The sequence below is a fragment of the Terrapene carolina genome, unplaced genomic scaffold, assembly GCF_002925995.2.
Source record: "Terrapene carolina triunguis isolate 2854851 unplaced genomic scaffold, T_m_triunguis-2.0 Scaffold211, whole genome shotgun sequence".
NCBI lineage: Eukaryota > Metazoa > Chordata > Testudines > Emydidae > Terrapene > Terrapene triunguis.
The window spans coordinates 27,640,682-27,657,099 of NW_020664562.1; the positions used below are offsets into that span (position 1 = coordinate 27,640,682).

A 16,418-nucleotide genomic window follows, 5' to 3' on the forward strand; every position below is an offset into this window, starting at 1 on the left:
TTGTAAATAGTTTATGGGATGCTTATTCTACCTCTGCATCTTCTTTCTTTCATTGGAGAGCAATGGACATCAGTGTTATTTTATTTATAGATTTTCTATTGTGCTCATCTAAGTCTGCTGGTTCTCTACAACTCTTGGGCTGGTGTAGTCTTTTTAATTAATTGCCTTCCATATCACGCTACTCATCTTTTCATCAGACATTTCTGAAAGGCTCTACAAGGCTATGTCAATCTCAGACTCTCCAAACTATGGCCTATATCAGGGATCGGCAACGTTTGGCACGCGGCCCGCCAGGGTAAGCCCCCTGGTGGGCCAGGCCGGTTTGTTTACTTGCCACGTCCGCAGGTCCGGCTGATCACGGCTGCCACTGGCCGTGGTTCGCCACTCCAGGCCAATGGGGGCTGCGGGAAGCGGTGTGGGACGAGGGATGTGCTGGCCACGGCTTCCCGCGGCCCCCATTGGCTTGGAGCGGCGAACCACAGCAAGTGGGAGCCGCGATCGGCCGAACCTGCAGACTCGGCAAGTAAACAAACGGCTCGGCCCGCCGGGAGCTTACCCTGGCGGGCCGTGGGCCAAACGTTACCGATCCCTGGCCTATATTGTCTACTATGTCCGCTTTCTTCTACAGGGAGAGTGTGTACAATTGCTCCGGTAGGGCAGGCTGGAGGCTGTGGTGGTTGCCATTATGGAATGAAAAGGGGGTTAGGTACATAAACCCCTCTGAACATGGGAGATGTGCCATCTGCACATTCCACGGCTTCCTTTCTTCCTCCCCTCCAAGCCTTTATTGCAGCTGGGCTTCTGTGCTATCCTCACATTCTCAGAAAAGGAAGGGATAAGAAAATTGGACCAGTATCATTTTATTCAGTGATTTTTTTTTCAGCTTTATGGGCAAAGGCAGGGTCTGCAGAACCTAATCCATGTTAAAAACCCATGAATAGTGCTCTCATTTGGGTCATGGGATGGGGTGACAGAGAATGTCTACATTCATTCTACTATCTTCTCCCATCTCATTGGAGCTTAAAGCCATCATTGTACTGCTGAACATCACCAAGTTCTACTCTATGCTTCTCAGCTCTGTGAGAGGCTTGCTGTGTGATGGTGGACAGGTCACTTAACTTGTGGATCTCCAGTTACCTCATGTAAAATGGGAATTGCAACGAAGACATGATTATGAGGCTTACTTAGGCTGTCTGCACTACAGCGTTTTGTTGACAAAAGTTATGTCAATGTACACCATCGCTTTAATTAAACTGCTTTTGCATATCCATACACTATGCACTTTGTGTTGGCCGAGTGCATCCGCACTAGCATTTCTTGCATCAACACACAGAGCAGTGCTGTGTGGTAGCGATCCCACTATCCAAGGGGCCGCAGGGTCCTGTGAGAAGGGTTTACAGTGCCTCATGGGGCAAGTACATCATATGATGAATGTTTCTCAATCCCATCGTTCCATGGGCATGCTACTAGATTGGGGGGAGAGTGTAGAGTGTGTGTGTGGGAGACACAGTGGGTGGTGGGTGAGTGTGTATGTGAGAGAGACAGAGTTTGTGTTGAGGGAGAGTGAGTGTTGGCATACTGTCTCTAAGTTCAGACAGCAGCTGGAGGCAACCACTCCAGAGGCTGGGGGAGGGGAATCCCTCCCCCCCCCCCCAATCAGCCCCTGCCTCCAGCCCTGGCGCTGCACAGCAGAACAGTCCCCTGCAGTAGCAGCCTGCCTGCTGCTGTGTTCCTAGTGCCAGATAGGCTTGACAAAGGTCTGGTTTTCAACCGGAAGATCCAGTCGAAAAGGGAAACTGGGCTGGCAGCATCTGGACACTAGAAGTCCAGTTACCTACAGTAACTGGCCTCTGCCACTGGGGTGGTGGGAAGAGCAGCAGCTGCTGCTGGAGCATGGGGGAACAGCTCGGCTTAGCAGCTGCTGCTCTTCCTGCCCCCCCCACCCCGTCTGACACAGAACGGGGTGGCTACCGGACTGGGCTTCAAAGTAGATGCCGTCGGAGGGAGCTGAGGGGGGGAGATATGTAACCTGTCTGCCCCTCCGCCCCACTGTGTCCTGATTTCCCCACCCTTCTCTCCAGGAACTAACCCCCCATCTCCTGCCCTGGTGTGCCCCAATTTCCCCACCCTGGCCCCTCGCTCCAGGGCTGGACTCTCCCGCCCCTCACTCCAGGACTCCCCAACCCTACTGTGCCCCAATTTCCCACCTGGCCCCTCGTTCCAGGGACTGACTCCCCCCTTCCCTCTCATCCAGCCCAGAATGCCCCTCTCTGGCCCCTCGCTCCAGGGATGGATCCCGCAGCCCCACTGTGCCCCAATTCCCCCCACCACCGCAATTTCCCCTCCCCAGCCCCTCACTCCGGAGACCCTCTGCCCCATTGAGCCCTTATTTCCCCACCCCAGCCCCTTGCTCCAGGGGCCAACATCCGTGCTCCCCTGTGCCCTGACTTCCCCACCCCACCCCCATTGTGCCCCGATTTCCCCTCCCTGGCCCCTTGCTCTGGGTACCCCCCCGGACCCCTTCACTTTGCTGTGCCCGGATTTTGCCACCCTGGCCCCAGGGATCGATGCCCTCCCCGCTGTGGCCCGATTTCCCCTCCCTAGCCCCTCGGTCCAGGGACCACAGCCTCCTGCTGTGCCCCAATTGGGCAGGCAGGCAGGCTCCATGTCAGGTCCTCCCCGCTCTGGAGGCGGCAGGTGAGTCCCAGGAGATGGGTAGTGAGTGACGGGGCAGGGGTGGGGGGACAAGTAGGGGATGGGGCGGGGCAGGGGTGCTTGGTTTTCGGGGATTAGGAAGTTGGTAACCCTAGTGCCGGAGAGAGCTGGAGTCCATGGTAATGATTTGCTCTTTGCTGCCGGAGCGGCATGCTCAGCTGTCAGAACTTCCCAGAGCTTTGAAAGGGGAGTGGCTGCATGTCTGGGCAGCTGGAGTGAGCAGAGCGGTCACGGTGGGTGTTGTGGGATACTGGGAGAGGCCAGTTATGGCAACATAACGAACAGCACTGATGCTTTGTTGTTTTAACTTTGCCACAAAAAGCTCTATGCCTCTTGTTGAGGTAGTTTGGTTGGCACACCAGGAGAGTTTTACTAACAAAACTGCAGTGTAGACAAGGCTTTAGTTTATGCAGTTCATGGAAAATGTAAACACTAGGAATGCTGCTTATTACTACATGATGTGGAGTAGGCACATTGGTCATTTTGCTTAAGTGAAAGCTACAGCTAACACAAAGAAAGCTTTAACACAGGGGTCGGCAACCTACGGCACGCGGGGCCGGCCGGCCATGACCCCAGACCAGCGGCAGGCGGGCCCCCCCCGTCTCCTCCCTCACCGCACTCGGGTTCTGCGGCTCCTGGAAGTGTGAGCCGCCGCCGCTGCCCCTCCCGGAGCTCCCCCCTCCCGCTGCCTCTGCACTCTGCGGGGGAGAGGCTGTGCGCGCGGCAGCCCAGCAGCGTGTTTTGCCTCCACATGGAGCCAGCGTCTGACCTGCATGGGCATGGTAAGGGGAGTCCTGGGAGGCAGTCAGGGAGCAGGGGGAGGGTCGGGAGTTCTGGGGGTCCTGTCAGAGGGCAGGGAGTGGTTGGGTGGGGCGTGGGAGTCCCAGGAGTCTGTCTGGGGGTGGGGGTGTGGATAAGGGTCAGGGCAGTCAGGGGACAGGTAGGGGGTAGGGTCCTAGGGGGGCAGTTAGGGTGGGGGGGTCCCAGGAGGGGGCAGTCAGGGGACAAGGAGCAGGGGGGGTTGGGGGGTTCTGAGGGGGGCAGTCAGGGGGTGGGAAGTGGGAGGGAGTGGATGCGGGCGGGGCTCTCTCCCCCCCCCCGGTCCTCTCTTTTGATTGTTGAAATATGGTAACCCTAGGCGAGGTGGGAGCCGGGGGGCGCATGGGGGCTGGAGCCCACATGCATCCGCTGCAATCTGCAGGAGCTAGTTTCCCGCTAGCGCCGTCGCCTTTGCAGGGCTGCTGCCCCCCTGCACCGCGCCGGCTCCTCCATGGCTGGGGCTCGCCGCTGCAAGTGGGACACTCTGGCTCTCTGTTGCCTCCAGAAGGCGGCTTCTCCCTGCCGAGCTGCTGCAGCGGCCCAAGCCCGGCAAAGTCAGTGAGTGGACTCGGGGCGGGGGCCACCGGGGTGGTGTGGGGAGGGCTCGCGGGGGCGCTGTGCACCCTCCAGGGGAGTTCAGGGGGTGGGGAGGGGGGAACCTGGTCTGGGGAGCAGCCCCTGGGCATGGCTGGCCCCTGAGCAGGCTGGCCCCTGGGGTCTATAAAGGCTCGTTTGGATTTGCCCCTCAATGAACAGATGTGCAGGGGGGAGGGGGGGGAGGTAGAAGTTTTGCATAGGGCGCAAAATATCCTTGCACCGGCCCTGCCCAGGGGGTGCGTGCACCCCAGGTTAAGAACCACTGCACTAAACTGATAAGATCTGCATTTTAATTTAATTTTAAATGAAGCTTCTTAAACATTTTAAAAAACGTGTTTACTTTACATACAACAATAGTTTATAGACTTATAGAGAGAGACTGTCTAAAAACGTTAAAATGTATTACCGGCACACAAAACCTTAAATTAGAGTGAATAAATGAAGACTCGGCACACCACTTCTGAAAGGTTGCCGACCCCTGCTTTAACATAATATCTCTTCAAATACTAACTAACTTTTAAAAATGTCAAATATTTTATGGCTCTAGATTTTATAGCGAAGAAAATCTCTATTTGTTTAATGTACAGGTTGGTTAGAATAAATGCAGATTACCTTAATTTCTATTATGAGTTTCATTTTTGTATTATCCAGCTTTCTCTTTAGTTGATCAATTTCGTGCTGCACTGTTGTAATCTGGATGATTGTGGTGTTCTATGGGGAATAAACAAAAAGCTTTTATGCAGCTCAGCTATACTATATATATTTTTCTACCACTGCAGTTATTGACTATAATCTCTCTCCCTCCCCCGCACCAGGACAGCAATCCTCTAAACTCTTCTTCCAAGCCTCCTTCAGTTTTTGACTCCCCTCCCCCCCTCAAATGTCCTGTATTGTAGCAGTCTTCTCTCAAAAGGAGGGCAGCTCCCTCCAACAGTCAAGCCCTGCTGGCCTATGAGGAGGGGACACCCACAATTTTCCCAAGCCCTGTTACTCTGGGAGATGGATAGTAGCACATTATTTTGCTACTGGTCTTCACGACTGGACCCTGTATATGATTAAAAAAAATATGAATGTCTCAATCTCACCCATGTAATGCCTTTGCTTTGTCTCAATCAGGACATTGATGGCGATCTGCTATATTCAAGAACAGTGTGGATTAAACAGAACACCACCTCTATAATGGCAGTATCATTTTTCAAAAATTAAATGGCTTAGTTATAATGACAGTGAGATTAGTGTTTTCAAAAGTATGGTCCAGATCCTTAGCTGCTGTAAATCAGCATGGCTTCCTAGAAGTCAATGTAGCTGAAGGGGACGTGTGTGTTAGTCTTTTTTTGATGCTCTAGGCCTTTGAAAACCTCTATATATCCCAGCGGCTATATCTACATTACATGCCACTTGCAGCGTTGGAGAGGCAGCGGAGGGAGGGGGAGCCTGCGCGCCGAGTCCTCGCTCCTCCCCCCTCCCTCCTGCCCGTGAAACGCCACAAGCCAGCTGATTGCCACGGGCAGGGGGGGAAGGCGCTGATCCGCGGGGTCTGCCAGCGGGCGGGAGGCGCTGTGGGGGGGGAGGAGCGTAGGGAGGCTGCCAGCTGTGGAAAAAGCAGGCAGCCAAACAATGTAAGAGTGGAGCATTGCACAACTTTAAATGAGCATGTTCCCTAATTGATCAGCAACGTAACAATGAAACAACGTTAACAGGGACGACAAAGTGAGGAGTTACTGTAATAGAAGTAACTGATAGAGCACATGCTTCTGTAATACTGGCAGTGCTACCCAGACAGAGAGCCATGCTTAATAATAATTACACGTATTGTGCTTTACAAGTATTTATCTCTTATAGCTTTCAGATGTGAACACAAAAACATCCACAAATACTTTGCCACAGTAGATTTTCTGTTATTTTGGCTAGTCTAGTTTCAAATTAACTATCAGAGGGGCTTTCGCTACTTCCCTTGACAAATTATTCCACAATTTAGGAGATTTCACTGTCAGGAAGTTTTTCCTCAGTCTATCTGACCAGTTTAGTTACTCTTCCCTTAACTCTCACCAATTCCTTCTGCTAATGTAGGTCTCAGAGCAACACACTATTTTCAAAGTGCAAGTGCACCAAAGGCATTGAGACCGAGATTACTAGTTCCCTACTTCTTCAACACAGTAGGAAGTTTGTAATCTTTCTGCATGAACTTAAAGGATATTTGTGCCCAGTGTACACACAGAGCTATGGCTGTGCTGTTGCACACAAGCATTTGGAACATCTTTACACCAGCATACAACGCGTGATACATATAATTCATTCATGAAAAATCTCTGTTATATTAAAAAAATACTAGTTTATACAAAACTAAACAAGTTGTTACCATGTGGAAAAGAAGTAAACTTTGTGTTCTTACATGTACACTCATGCATTCATCCAGCATTCATGGAATACTTGGGTGTGCTATTTCCATGAAACACTCTGGGCAAACAAAGAGTAATCTGTAAGATCACCAGGGATGGTCCACACTTGGCCTATGCAAACAGATTGTCTTATACTATGCAAATGAAAAATGGACTAATGCTCCTATTCTTGGTAAATGGTTTTCTAAACGAATTAAGCTTTTTTAGATATAAAATCCCTAAAACAAACCTGGTCAATGGTGTACTCTGATTAAACTAGATGGGCTATGCTCACCTCTGAAGGACATATGACTGTTTTACAGATAAAGTCATTAACGACTTAGATATTGGCATAGAAAGTATGCTTATTAAGTTTGCGGATGATACCAAACTGGGAGGGATTGCAACTGCTTTGGAGGACAGGGTCATAATTCAAAATCATCTGGACAAATTGGAGAAATGGTCTGAGTTAAACAGGATGAAGTTTAACAAAGACAAATGCAAAGTGCTCCACTTAGGAAGAAAAAAATCAGTTGCACACATACAGAATGGGAAGAGAATGTCTAGGAAGGAGTACGGCAGAAAGGGATCTAGGGGTTATAGTGGACCACAAGCTAAATATGAGTCAACAGTGTGATGCTGTTGCAAAAAAAGCAAACATGATTCTGGGATGTATTAACAGGTGTGTTGTGAGCAAGACACAAGAAGTCATTCTTCCGCTCTACTCTGCTCTAGTTAGGCCTCAGCTGGAGTATTGTGTCCAGTTCTGGGCACCGCATTTCAAGAAAGATGTGGAGAAATTGGAGAGGGTCCAGAGAAGAGCAACAAGAATGATTAAAGGTCTTGAGAACATGACCTATGAAGGAAGGCTGAAAGAATTGGGTTTGTTTAGTTTGGAAAAGAGAAGACTGAGAGGGGACATGATAGCAGTTTTCAGGTATCTAAAAGGGTGTCATAAGGAGGAGGGAGAAAACTTGTTCACCTTAGCCTCTAAGGATAGAACAAGAAGCAATGGGCTTAAACTGCAGCAAGGGAGGTTTAGGTTGGACATTAGGAAAAAGTTCCTAACTGTCAGGGTGGTTAAACACTGGAATAAATTGCCTAGGGAGGTTGTGGAATCTCCATCTCTGGAGATATTTAAGAGTAGGTTAGATAAATGTCTATCAGGGCTGGTCTAGACAGTATTTGGTCCTGCCATGCGGGCAGGGGACTGGACTCGATGACCTCTCGAGGTCCCTTCCAGTCCTAGAATCTATGAATCTATGGAAACAATTACTAAAGTTTGGAATCTCTGGATTATGGTGGTAAATTTGTTCTTACAATTTATACTCTATACAGAAGCCAAATTTCATGGAAAGAGAGAATGGAATTGACAAATATGAACAAATGATATTACCTTGGCGTTTGCAATGTGTGTTAAATTGTTTGGTCGTTTCCTGATATCTCTGGCTTCCAGCTGCAACAGTAACTTTTGATAGTAAAGCTCTACATCTTGTCGCAGTTTATTTAAAATGTCCTCCAATGAAGCTGTAGCTTTCTTAGTTTCAAAATATTTCTTTTTCCATGCATCACGAGCTACACAGGACAACAACATCTCTGTTTGTTCTTGATCAGGTTAATATACAGTACATTAGGAATAATAATAATGAACAGCACACAGTTCTTGTGTAGTGTGCTTCAACTTCAGTGGTTTATTCATGTATGAAAAATGTAGCATTGTTTTTTAAAATCAATGAATGTTTAGCTAAACTAAACATTACATTAACTATACAGTCACACAGGATTAGCTGGACCCCAGCCAACTAAAATTAAAGGCTAGATCTGTCCTCTAAGGTTTGACTGAAGCTCCAGCAGGAACGCTGTAGGACCAGAGTTTCAGTCCTGTGGAGCTTTGCCGCGCTGCACGACTAAGCTGTACAAAAGAGCTAGGTTTGCAAAGTTTATTAGTTCTGCAGGTCCAGCGCTAAAGAGAACTAGGAGCATGTGTTATGCAGAGCTGGGGAACGCCACAGGTCCAGAGTTCTTGAGCAGAATTCAGGGGTGGATGCAGCCTCCTGACTCAGTGGGTGCAATATGGTGTCGTCAAGGGGGGTCACTGACCATCAGCAGGAGCACTCTCTGCCCCAGTACTGCAACCCTAATTCAGCCAGGTGCAAAGGGGAGGGCAGGGGGGAGGATGGAATTGTCTGGAGAACAAGCCCACCCCTACACTATCCTTGCAGCAGCAGCTCCTGTCCTGCAGGGCTGGGGCTGGCTCCCAGTGCTGGGCATTGTCACCTAGTACACAGGGTTGTATTTCCACTCAGGTTTGGCACCCAATGTTATGATTTTTGGGGGGGCAAATGACCCCCATAAACTCATGCTAAAGCTGTCCCTGGCAGAATGCCTAAGATTAATAGAAAACTTTCTGCAAACATTATTTACCTTACAGTAACTGAGGGTCTTTTAGATGTGTTGTCTACATGTAGTCCACTCTGGGGGCTAGAGTCACAAAAGGACTTAGGTACCTAAGTGCCAGGATAAGTGCCTACATCCTAGAATCAGGCCCCACTGGGGTGCACAAAACCTCTGCTCTACTGATGTCAAATCCTGAAGTCACCTAAACGCATTTGGCACCTACATTTCTGCAGTAAAAGGTCCCTAGCAGCCTATGTGCTACAGCTTCATTCTAGGCGTCCACATGTCTAAGCTCCAGTGTGATGCATGAATGAGGGGAAGCTAGGAGGTCCTCTGCCTAACTCACCTGCAGGGCCAGTCCAGTAAGTGGGCTCAGAGGACATCCATCAGATTGGGCCCCCACAGGCCAGTTCACACAAACTGGCTGGGGAACGAGGAACTCCCTTCCACATAGCTTTTTGCACAATAGGGTATTCACTGGGGTTGTGGGAGATCCCCCAAGTATCCCTTCTACCTGAGGAAAAGAAGGGATTTGAACACGTCTACTACTTCTCAGGTGAGTGCCCTAGGTGGACATGTGTGTTGGGTGGGAGTGGGAGGGCTCCCTCCATTTCATTGGAGCAGGGGAACTGGATTTTGGGTTTCCCCATCTCCTTGATAAATGCACCGGCCACAAGCATCAGCCTCATACTTTCTTTCTCGTTGGTCCAATGACGCTTTCATTATTTTTCACAGTGGAATGTTTCAACAGGAGAGGCTGAGGAAACCCCCCACATCAGTATAGTCTCTAGCCCAATGTTTAGGCCACCTCCTCCAACAAGTAGTAGATTCCCTATTCAAATCCCTTCTTTCATTGCAGGTGAAGAGGGACTTGAGGTGGGTGTCTCCCATAAGCCAGGTAATCTAATGCCAAGAGGGGGTTTGAACTCAAGAATCCCAAACAGATGGAAGTGCTTCCCTGAAGTCTGGACTTAGATGTGAAACTCCCTGAGAGAAGTGGGGCTTAGGACATACCCCTCATCTTGGCAGCTCTCATTGGCTAGCTTAGGCGGGGAGCCACCTAGCATGTTGGCTTTTGTGAATCCCATTCTAAGGTGCCTATCTAGCCCCATTCATTGTATAGGGAGCATAGGTGACTCACTCAGGCTTTGTGAATCCCAGTGATTTTCTAGGCACCTAAAAGTTGGGGGGCGTGTGTTTGATGCTGACCATTTCCACACTTACAGTCCTTTGTGAATCTAGCAGTCCATGAGTTGCATGTGCTTTATGCGTTCAGCATTGGACTCTTTTGCCCGAGTGTTTGTTGGCCTGTGCATGCCCCCTTTAGTTCTCTTTAACTAAAAAGAAAAGTTTTGATACGTCCAGGAAATAAAGCCTCTTCTTATTATCATTAGAAAGGGGTTTCAGGGAGAAAACAGGTATGTGAATACAGTAGTCCAGTTTAAGTGAAAATCTGAAACTATGTTAGGAACAAATTTTGGCTGGGGTTTAAAGGAGACCTTAACCTTATCAAAACTACTGTATGATGGCCCTGCCATGACTGCTTGTAGGTCTCCTACTCTACATGTTGGGATAATTGGCACTAAGAAAGCGGTTTTCACAGAAAGGTAGTATAAAGAACATGATGCTAATGGTTCAAATGGAAGCCCCCATCAACCAAGCTAAAGCCACAGCGCAATCTTAGGAGGGAGGTAGCTCCTATACAGGAGGGAATATATATATTAATTCTGTGAGGCATGTAGACACTGTAGGATGTGAGAATATATTGTGGGTGTGAATTGGAGACCGGTAAGTGGAGATAGCTGCTAGGCGTACTCTTTTAATAGTGAATTCAAATCTCTTTAATCAGCATAGATAATTTTAAATCACGGGAATGAGTGGGAGAGTTGATGTTGTTCTGCCCAAAGAGTGAATCTTTTCCATTTGGCATAAGTGAGCTTTGTCAAGTCCTTCCTGCTGTGAATCAAGATGTTCTGGACAGCTTTGGAACATGATTTCTCTATATTAGTCAGGCAGCCAGCATCTAGGCTGTAAGGTACAGAGAAAGTGGATCTGGATGGAGTGTCTTCCCATTGTTTGGGAGATTATGTCCAGATCCAGGGGTAATGTTATTGGAGGTTATACTAAGAATCTTTACGGGTCTGAGAACTATAACTACCTGCACCAAGAAGTTGCTAGCAATAGCTACGTGGCACCATCTCGTCTGAGTTTCCACACTGTCCTCAGAATTAGAGGAATCAGTGGATAGATGTAAGTCAGCCCAGGAGATGAGCTGAGGAAAAGTGTCCGATAGAGATCCTGCACTCAGACTCCCTTCTGAAATAAAAGGTATGGCATTTCTTGTTTGACTCCATGGCAAACAAGTCTATGGCTGGGTGATCCCATTTGTGAAAGATCTGTGATTGACTGAATCCTTTATGGACTATTCATCGTTAAAGGACGAGTGTCTGCTCACGTGACCTGCTAGGATATTAATCCTGGAAGGTGAATGGCTGTCAGGGCAATCTGATGTCAGATGCACCAGTTCCATATGCGAACAGCTCCCTGGCATAGTGGAAATGATCTGTTCCTCCTTGTCTGTTTACGTAAAACATCGCCAAGATGTTTGTCATGCCTGTATTGTTTTACCATGGATTAGAGGATGGAATGTCATATACGCTAAACAAATTTCTCTCAGTTCTAAGATATTTATGGAAAGACAAGACTTGTCTCTTGGCCATAGTCCTTGAGTCTGATGTTGATTCAAGTGCACTCCCCATCTGAGGTTGGAAGCATCCATTACTAGCATTACTGTGGATAGAGGAGAAGAAAATTGAGCACTTCTGCACACTTGAATAGGATCCTTCCACCAATCTCGTGATAATAGGACTTCCTGAGGTATCTGCACTGCCATAGCTATGTGGCGTTTGCTTGATAGGTAGCTGGACTTCAACTAGCCTTGAATACAACAAGGCATGAGGAGTGACAAACATGCACAGTGCATGTAATCTAGCATTCTTAGACATTCCTGTACTGTTGTCTGAGGATTGCTCTGTAACTGACTCATAAGCTCTGCCACAACTTCACAGTTAATGGACAGTAAGTATGCTGTTGTGCTCCTACAAATTCCGTCTTTTGGAAAGGTCAGGTGATTTCTTCTTGCTTACCCTGAGCCCTGATGTGGCAAAGAGTGCAAGGATGTAATGGATGTTGTCTGAGACCTGCTGAGGAGAGGTTCCTTAAATGAGCCAGTCTTTGAGGTAAGGTAAACATGAATATTCTGTAATCTTAAAAATGCCTACCACAAGGCACTTGGTGAAAACTCTTGGGGCTGTTGACAACTGGAATGGCAGGACTCTACTGGAAACGTGAAGTCCCTAGTATGAAAAACCAACCACGCCTGCAGAGGACCGTTGGCTCTATGACTGGGGGAAACCAGCCCAACAGGAGTTGAAGTTTTCAGTTGTCCACTGAGACTTTTGTATAATGTAGGTTGCAGTATATCAATAATTACTGTATATTGTCGTTGCTCCATAGATCAGTCAGGTATCTGTGCTATTTAACCATTCTGGGCAGTGACACTCAACATATGGCTGTAGAGATGCATGTGACTCATTAAGGTTCCCTGTGTGGGTCTCACAGAATCCACAGATTTGTCCAGAACTCTTTTCATTCTGCCTGACACCTCTGAAATGGAGCATTACTATATTGCAGGGGTCGGCAAACTTTCAGAAGTGGTGTGCCGAGTCTTCATTTATTCACTCTAAATTAAGGTTTCGCGTGCTAGTAATACATTTTAACATTTTTAGAAGGTCTCTTTCTATAAGTTTATAATATATAACTAAACTATTGTTGTATGTAAAGTAAATAAGGTTTTTAAAATGTTTAGGAAGCTTCATTTAAAATTAAATTAAAATGCAGAGCCCCCCGGACCGGTGGCCAGGACCTGGGCAGTGTGAGTGCCACTGAAAATCAGCTCGCGTGCTGTCTTTGGCACGCGTGCCATAGGTTGCCTACCCCTGCTATATTGCTTGTTTTCCCCTAAGGTACTTACCATATTTTTGTCTTGAGAATTAATTTATTATTTAAACAATTGAAAGGGAAAAGAATTAAGATGTTTTATGTGTACAAGCACAAAAGAAAGCATGGACCCTGCTTTCTGGTTTTCAGAGAAGTTTGTGTTCTGTACACATTTTGTTTCTATAGGTTTTATCTGTTATTATAGAAAAATAAGTTTTGTCACTAGTTATTTCATGGAATAAAATAGAGGTGTATCTGGGTGCCGCTAATAATTGTATGTGTCGTAGTAGACAAGTTTTCTGTCATGCCCTCATATATCATTCCTAAAAACAGCACTTTGGAATGTTTAACTCATTGTGAGCTTGGTACCATGATGTGGTTTATGGATGCCTTCTGAATACTGTACTTCTACAAGTAACATAACAGTGCTATGGTTCATACTATCCAGGGACATAGATATTTATGGGAGTACTACTGAGCATCAATGGGAGCAGACATTTTAGTCCTCAACCTCTCTACCATACTTAGTCATACAAATGAGCCTTTTGAGAGGTATTGTTTATCCAGCTGCTATCTCTGTAATTAAGCATATACTATAACACTACATAGACACAGGCAGATAAAAAGTTTCACATTTACTTTCACACAGTTATGATACAATTGAAGAACATACCATGATATCTCCTCAGCTTATTTTGTTCAAGCAAACCTTTGGCTTTTTTAACCAGTTCCTCTCTAGTTCTTTCCATGTGCCTTCTTTCTGCCTTCATTTGTTTCAGTTGTTCAACCATCTTGCTTTCTAAAGAAATTACAACCTACACTTAGTAAAGTTCTGGGTGCTAAAAGTGGAAAAGGCCAGCCATAGTTATGTCTCAGTGAAGTGCATGTACCATAAAGCATGCCCAACTTTTTCAGTTTGCGTCCCTTGCAGGAACACAGAGTAGGGATTCCCACAGTCCAGTATATTATCTCTAACACTGGCCACTACTTGATGCTTCAGAAAAAGGTTATATAAATGCAGAATGCACCCAGTCCTTTATAAATGCACAAATGAATTAGAACTAATATCCATATTAAATGCATATACATCACTAAAACTATATTTAAAAGGGAAGGCACAGGAAACACACTACATGTGTAGAAAACTGTTGCCAGATACCCAAAAACTCACGAGGGCTATTTCCTGCTGAAAGCATTTTGCTAAATATACTGCAACAAAATGGTTAGTTAGTGACTAGGGGCTAGATTCAGAAAGGGGACTTAGGCACCAAACTGCCTTTTTAGGCACCTAAGTCCAACATTTAGATGCCAGGGGCATTCGCAGAACCACTGCCCAGCTGCCACCTAATCCTGTAGATGCCTAAGTTTCCACTCTTAGAATCCCCTAAGTGTCTTGGGGCACGTGCAAAGCCATCTACATTCTGATGGTGCTGAGCAGTTCAGCTCCTAGCTCACACCTGAACACCAGGGAGATTCATGGACTAGCATTCCCCTGCCTATCTCAGCTGTCAGGTGTGATCTGGTACATAGTGCCGACTCCAGGAGTGCTCCATAAATTATAAATTCACCTTTTTAAAAAAACATTCACATCTTGAATAAAGGTTCAATTCCTTGTAATTTCTTGGAAGCATATACTTACTCTCTGTCTGAAATATGGGAACTTGAGATCTGTTTATAGAAAGAGACGGTGGAGGAGGAGGAGAAATGTATTGACTTGAATACTCAAGACGATTTATGTTATTCTTATCTGTCTAGAGGCAAATGAAAAGTATATAAATGCATAATATTCACCCTTGAATACTTGTACTGTATTTGGAGAAACATTTCTAATTAATGTAATATGCACGAGGGGCCAAACTCAGCCATCTCCTTAATCTATGCTGCCCAATAAGAATGCATGGGTGAATGGGAGGTCTGACTTTGACTAAGCTTTCTTTTTGTGTGTCATCAAAATAAATGTTTACTAAGCTCCAGTCAGTCAGACCTCTGCAAACCAAAAGAAAGCAGTAGGGTTGCGGAGGTAAATCTGATGGCAGAATTTAGCCTAAAGAACTTTAATTTCTGGTGATGATGCATGAGAAGAAAATAACCTAGCTTCTTTCTCAAATCCAGGTTGAATTTTAGGGCTGATAGAAAAACATCTTTTTACTTGTAAACTGAGAATATTTTATATAGAAATCATTGAGATACAACAAGAAGCTCCACAATGCCAATTTTATAGAATCACATTTCAGAGTAAGCTGAATATTAACATTTCACATAACTTTTATGAGATTTCCATTTCTCTTATACATTTCTAAGAGTTATCCTTTGATACTGTAATGAATCTTTCACTATCCCTGAGAAATGTATTGAATTCAAAGATTTGTGGTAATCTTTTTTATTATGTAGCTTTCTTCTCATCGAGTGATAAATATATTTATGTGTGGTTATCTTTTATCATTAATAAAATTTAAAAAAGAATGTAAATATGTGTATTCACACACTCTGTCTATAATTTATGATAGTATAAAAATAACTTGTACTAAAAGTACCTCTTCATAGACAATCCAGCTGGTGTAAGGTTCCTTCTGACAACTAACAATCATTTCCTTTAAAAAAAAACCCAGAACTTTAAACTGCTGTAAAGTAGAGCTGTGTGAAAATAAATTAAAAAAAAAGTGGGAAAAATTGTAAAAATGTGTGTCAAATATTGAAATTTTCAATTTTTTCCAGCCAGCTCTACTCTAAGTATAGCAGAAGTCATAAGAGCAGCCTTTGTGTTGTCCAATTCCTTTCATAAGATTATACAAAAGTAATTCAACTAACAATCAAAAGTCACACCACTGCAGAGGGCCCACATGAGCTCTAATTTCCGAGTTTAAGTGGTACTCAGGACCTCAGATGTGTTTTCTGCACAGTTTTAAAGATGCTCTAATTTTGGCTTTATACTATACCTGTTGTTTTCAGAAGTCTCAACATACGTGGTTTTTTATATTATACTTCAATGGCATTTGTACTTGAATGAGGACTTCAAGATATTGCCAGTAGAAAATGGATACTAATTACTAAAAAGCAGCCAATGTCAATAAATGTCAATAAATCTATATTTATGGTTGGTAATGAGCAGGATCAAACTCAGTTAAGATTTAAAAAATATGATAATAACTAGTAAACGTAGTCTCTATTAAATGAAACAAGCTGCTAGTCACTGTAATGCCTGCTTTTGAGGGGTTCATTGATTGCTATTTTTCATTTGCAAACTTGTTTCAGAGCAGAATCAACTTTTTTCAATTATACTGAAACCTACATTTGAATAGTGCATCTTCGTAACCTGAGCCAGCTGTACTGAAAATTAGGAATTTTCCTGCTGGGAGGAATGGATCTATTTCTTTATACTACCACTAATATTTTATCTTTGAAAACATACCTTATCATCCTGTTTGATACCAATATCAGTCACAGATTCTCTAATTCCAGACTGCTGAGGGCTGAAGATAAAATCAAAGTACCAAGTAAAAATTAATTTAAAAA

At 45.3% G+C, this 16,418-nt stretch overlaps 1 protein-coding gene across 6 annotated transcripts in view; it reads right to left on the bottom strand.

The window, feature by feature from the left end:
- Window positions 1–16,418, bottom strand: part of SPATA1 (spermatogenesis associated 1) — a 36,780-nt gene that overhangs the window by 1,421 nt on the left and 18,941 nt on the right. For all 6 annotated transcript variants that reach the window (XM_024201550.2, XM_024201549.2, XM_024201548.2 and 3 more), the window contains 5 exons: window positions 16,315–16,375; window positions 14,545–14,656; window positions 13,579–13,704; window positions 7,906–8,084; window positions 4,744–4,842 (listed from right to left, as the gene is read on the bottom strand). In XM_024201550.2, coding sequence (XP_024057318.1) covers window positions 4,744–4,842; window positions 7,906–8,084; window positions 13,579–13,704; window positions 14,545–14,656; window positions 16,315–16,375 — 577 coding nt within the window. The remainder of the gene's footprint in view (window positions 1–4,743; window positions 4,843–7,905; window positions 8,085–13,578; window positions 13,705–14,544; window positions 14,657–16,314; window positions 16,376–16,418) is intronic.